Source organism: Cnephaeus nilssonii (genome assembly GCF_951640355.1).
Source record: "Cnephaeus nilssonii genome assembly, chromosome: 13".
Classification (NCBI taxonomy): domain Eukaryota; kingdom Metazoa; phylum Chordata; class Mammalia; order Chiroptera; family Vespertilionidae; genus Cnephaeus; species Cnephaeus nilssonii.
In genome coordinates, this window is record NC_137084.1 from 30124748 (window position 1) to 30130498 (window position 5751).

General features: G+C 51.5%; 1 protein-coding gene across 1 annotated transcript; it reads left to right on the plus strand.

Annotated features, from left to right (window-relative positions):
- Positions 1–2303: 2303 nt before the first annotated feature.
- Positions 2304–5330, plus strand: LOC307109969 (serum amyloid A-2 protein-like; the record flags this gene model as incomplete). Its single annotated transcript, XM_079788969.1, has 3 exons — positions 2304–2394; positions 4602–4740; positions 5168–5330. The coding sequence occupies 3 exons, from the start codon at positions 2304–2306 to the stop codon at positions 5328–5330; spliced, it is 393 nt and encodes a 130-aa protein (XP_079645095.1).
- Between the last annotated feature and the right edge of the window lie 421 nt (positions 5331–5751).

Here is a 5751-nt window from a genome sequence, read left to right on the forward strand (position 1 = left end):
CAATTTACTTATGGATATTATTCTATTTAATTTTTCTATTTCTTCATTTACCCATTTAGAATTTATATTTTCCCAGAAATACATTTACTTTATTTAGGTTATCAAATTTATTAACATATGTTCTTTTCTTTTTGAGTAATGAATTCTACCTTTCTATATTTTTCTCCTTGGAGATTAATATTGGTAATTCTTCAGCTCTCCTACATCTTTGGAAAATTTCAAATAATTTCCGTATCTATTTCTTTCTGTTGCCTCTTGGGAAAGTTCCTGGGGCTGTCCTGCCAGATAATTTATTATTCAGTTGCATTGATCTGTTATTTATTTCTTTACTAAGGTGTTTTTTAAGTATTATATTTATAATTTTATTTTCATTTTATTCTTCTTCAAAACTGACAGTTCCTACTTCATATTGTGTTTTACCCGTTCTGATGATATTTGTTATCTTTTATAAATTTTCTTTGCTTCTCTCCAACCCATTAATTCTGAGGATTTAGTATTATTTTTTAAGTTGACTTTCTTTCAGAACCACTTTGCTACTTGGAGGCATAGTAGCTTTAACCTGTGAGCTCATGCCTCCTGGGGAAGCCAGCTCTCTAGCCTGGAATACGTGTGAGTGTGTGAGCAGAGCAGGTTCTTGCATGGACCAACTCAGTGGTACGGTGTTGGAATGTAGTATCTGGTGAGGGGGACCGTGGTGAGTGGCCACCATGGCAGAGAGCAGATACCACCAGTATCCAGGATGAAGACACTCATAGGCTGTTTCTAGGCCATTTGGTCTCCTTTACCACCTCCCTAGCCCTTCCCTTTTGCAAGATGTCTTCTTGGTGTTGTAAACGCCTGACCCTCGGCTGTGAAGATGGATTGGGAAAAAAGGAACCAGCAGGCGCTGACATGTTCACCAGCCTCAGTTCCTATCCTGGCCTCACCCCTGCTGGGCTCCAGCACTGACCCCTCTCCACCCCCTGACTCCTCCAGAAGCCCCTGAGGAGCTGTGCTGACCTGCTGACATTTCAGACTCATAATGACCAGGGGCAGACAGGGTGCCCATAGGGCAATGCTGGGCACAAAGAGCTCGCCCCCTCCTTTCCCCTGACTGGGAGCCTGGCACTTCCCAGGTGGGCTGCAAATTTGTCATACAGCATTCCACTCCCACTGTGAGGGGTCTCCAGGATTGGGTGAGGGAAAGCAGAGGACCGCCATCCACTGCCCCCAGTCAGGAGCCAGCTCGGATAATACTCCCTTGTGGCTGAGCCAGCTGAGCAGGCCTTTCTGTGCCCCGGTGCTGAGAGCTGAGCATATACAGTCAGAGTGATGGAGGCACCTTCCAGGGCACCAGGGAGATTTGGTGAGCTAGCCTGTCAGTTTTGAAGCTCAAGGGCTTTAGAATGAACTCAAAGGGATTTCATTTCTGACACATCTGCCATCTGGCCCAGCAGGGACCATCCTGAGGGAATGACCAGTACAGCACGGTCCTGGCTGGAGGAGACGGCCCCTAACTGTACACCTTCCAACAGCCTGGGTGCCACATCCTGGAGCCCCTCACCCCTCCTCTCCACATCCAGGTGGCCCTGCCTTGGCCCCTTCAACTCTGACAGCAGAGCCACCCCCTGACCCGTGGCTGCGGGGCAGAGCGAGTCTACCACGTTTCTCCAAGGTTGCACAACAGGGAAATGACCTGTGCAGGAAGACAACCACTACTGTCCAGTAAGTGTCCTTTGTACCTTTTTAGGAGAAATGACCCAGAGGGACTTTCCCCAGGTACCAAATCTGGCTTCTCTCCCGCCGCCCCCTCCCCCCAGAATCCAGCAGGGAGGGCTCAGCATCAATAAATAGCAGCCAGCTGTCCCCAGCAGGCAGGGACCAGCAGCCCGGCTCCACCAGAGACCAGGTGAGGGACCACTCCCAGGAGGGCTTGCTCTTCAAACCTCACTCTGTTTTCTCTTTCCAGCAAGACTGTACATTCATTTTAAAATAGTTATTCTGTTTTGCAATTGTGCTGTATGGGGTCTGTGCCGGCCGCGTGGCACAGGGTAATGCTTTTGGTCTCATGACAGGCTGCTCCGGAGAGTTTGGTCCTAACTGCTTTGCTGCTCCCTCAGTGCCACGTTGGTGACCTCCTAGACAGTCTTGGGTTCAGGGTTGATGGGTTCAGAATTGAGGACCGTGGCTCTGAGTGAGGTCCTACTGCAGTGTGTCCTAGATGGGCAGCCAGCATCTCATGAGAACAAATGGAAATGCACAGCCACAAGGAGGGTGCCGGTCCTGCCTGTGTCTGTCTGACCCTCCTCTCTCATTTCAGCACCATGAAGCTTTTCACCAGCCTCGTGTTCTGCTCCTTGGTCGTGGGCGTCAGCAGCGTGGGCTGGTTTGAATTCATGGGCCAGGCTTATGACGGTAAAGTCCATTGTGGGGAGGGGGGAGACGCGGAACACATGACCACTAGGATTCACCCTGAGTGCCCTTCAGTGTTGGAGCTACTGTATTAGCTTGTGTTGCCCTATGTGGTGGAATGTGCCGGCTGTTTTGGGAGCTTTTCATCAAACAGATGGAAAAACCATAGGTCTTACTTTCTAACTTCAATCAGTTAATAGAGAAAAACAATCAGCTGAAAGTAAGTTTGACTAGAATGCACAGAATAAGACTTGAAACGGTATACTATTCCCTCAGACCAAACTGCACCAAGTGTGATTAAAGCTACCCATCTCTTCTTCCCCTCCTCCCCCTCCCTTTCTCTTGCTCTCTCCCTCCCTTCCATCTCCTAACTGGGTAGTTTAGTGAGACCTGCAGCTTAGGTCTTGCTGGGCTTCCAGTAGTTGGTGACAATGTCCCTGTTTTAGTCTGTTTCCCCAGCTTTTTCAGCTTTTTTACTGACAAAGGGGAACACCCATTGAGTCTCCTCTAGGAACTCAGCACTTCCATGCAATTTAGGGCGACCAACTCTCCTGGTGTGCCTGGGTCTGGGGAGTTTTCCATGACACTTTCAGTGCTAACTGGGACAGTTCTAGGCAAACAGGGACAGTTCTGGTCAACCTGGGACTGTTGTAAAGACCACTGGAGTCCAAACCAATTTAAAATTTAGGGAGGCTTTATTGCCGGCCGGCGGCTGATCTGCCTTCCAGATAGGTAGGTCAGAGAGCAGCAGCGACCCTTTGTGTAGGACCTCTTTTAAGTATATTAACCACATCCTGTTTTTTTGCAGAACAAGTAATCCTAAGACAAAACAGTTTTTGCCCAAGTAACATCAAGATTATGCCAATGACGACCATGTTACTCACAGGGTCATCCTGTTCTTCAGAAAGCTGACAGTGTTCTATCTAGCAAGGCTATTTTGTGAGGTGCAAGGGGAAGGGGCCATGAAGCCATATCTCAAGGCCTGGCCTGGTGTCAACACTGGCAACTCTATCTTGGGTATAGTCCACGGCCTCTCCGGAGTGCTCAAAAATTGCCCTCTCTAACAGGACAGTTAGTCACCAGTCTAAGTGGAGAATAACTTGGTGGGCAGGCATCTTCCCCTACTTTGAAGCTTCGAGCAGCTGACTCAGGGACCAGGGACCACTTGCCAGTCAGCAGGTGGCAGGGCAGAGTGTGAACTCAGCTGGGCAGGAGGCCACAGCTCTTCCCAGGGAGATGTGTCTGAGCACCGCTTCCTAAAGCTCAGAGGTCCCCAATCCCAGCTACCTGATGGAATCACCTGGGGACATTAAAAATGACGGAGGCCTGCGACCCACCCCCACAGAGTCTGAGGTGATGGGCCTGAGATGTGGCATCGGCCTTCCTCAGTCTCCCCAGGCGATGAGAAGGTGCAGCCAAGGCTGAGACACAGGCCCCTGCTCTAGCGCTTGCCTGCTCACAGCATCAGTCCAGTCTATGTGGGCGGATTCCAGGATGCCACGTATGCCCCTCACACTCAGACGGACTCACGTCAGGATCCCCAGCATTCTGCCTGTAAGACTCCGATTCTTAGGGTCACGCAGAATTGCTGTACGCCTGCGCCTTTCTCACAATCTGCTTTCCATGTCACCACCAGGCTCAGCGAGTCCCCTGAACACTATCCTATGTAGCTTCGCTCCATATACCAGGGCTTCTTGATCCTGAGCCCCTTGCTGCCCCAGGGACATGTGGCAATGTGGGAAACACTGCTGGTTGTCACAGGGGGATAGGCTGCTGCACCTAGTGGGCAGAGATGCGGGGATGCTGGGGAACCTCCCACCTCACTCAGGAAGGCCCTCAACACAAAGCATTCTCTGGCCCCAAATTTCAGCAGCGCTGACATTGAAATCCTGCTCTGTAATGTGGCCTCCCTGTCTCCTTTAAACACATGCCCCAGAGGCCTAAGTGACCTGGAGCCCACAGATAGCATGACAGGCATCAGACCACCAGGGACAACACAGCTGTGCCCCCACCTAAATGTCTCTCCTTAGAGTCACCTGGGGACGCCAACTCGGCCTGGAGAATGTTCTTCTCAACCTGTGGTCTCCAGGGGGCCGTGACCACAGGGTGAAACTGAGTCAGTGGTCCATTTTCACTCCTTGATTCTTCTCTAAGGGGTGTCACGGCTCATGGATATTTCACCTGATGTCTATGTGCCATGTCCTTTCCAGGAACCAAAGACATGTGGAGAGCCTACTCTGACATGAGAGAAGCCAATTACAAAAACTCAGACAAATACTTCCACGCCCGGGGGAACTATGACGCTGCACGAAGGGGACCTGGCGGTGCCTGGGCTGCTGAAGTGATCAGGTAACCTGGCTCCTGGGGATGCAGGATGGGTGAGCAGAGCTTGGCTGACTGGGGATGTGGAGGGTGTAAGCCCTAGAGAAGGACCCTGTTGGGTCTGTGGGCTCCTCCTCATGTTCTTCCTTCCACCTTCTCCATCCCTGCCCAGCGCAGGGCCTGGGCTGGCAGCAGAGCCAGAGAATGGCTTATGGGCCTGTCCCCCAAAAGAGAAATTGAGGGCCAAGGACTGATTCCCACTCTCCCCTCCGGTGCTGTTCTCCCAGTGGGGGGGGGGGTGTCACCCCGGGGCTGAGTGGCTGTGCCCAGGCAGGGTCAGTGCTTAGCCTCTTTCCAGGCTCCTCTCAGAGTCTTTAATCCCTTGGAAAGGGGAGGGTGGGGCTGTTTCTCCTCAGCCCCTGACTCACCGCCTACCTGCCCTCCTCCATTCCAGTGGTTTCAGAGAGGCTTATCCAAGAGTCACTGACTTTTTTAAGCATGGAGACAGCGGCCATGGATTGGCGGACTCAATGGCCGACCAGGAAGCCAGCAGATGGGGCCGGAGTGGCAAAGACCCCAATCGCTTCAGACCTTTCGGCCTGCCTGCCAAGTACTGAGCTTCTTCACTCTGCTCTCAGGGGACAGGGCTGTGAGCCCCCTAAGGGCAGGGACCCCTCGTCATTGAGTTCTACATCCCCAGATTCTGACAGAGGGCACACAATATCTGTCTAATAAATGCTCAAGAGTTTGAATGTTGAAATCGGTGTGTTATTCTTCATTGTAAGGACTGGTCATTGATACCATGGGGTGATGGATGGACAGCCATGGGAAGATCACGTCTGTGCCTGCGTGTCTGGGTGTAGGGAACACAATCTCAGGTCATACAGGGCTGACACCCTGCACCAACTCTCCCCGAATCAGATCCTCTCCCCTCTGCTTTGTGCTATTTCAGGCCCTTTCATGTCCAGGCCTCCGAACTCCCTGTCAATTTTGTTCAGTCACTGTCTCTGCCCCCAGGATGAGACAGTGACTGGACAA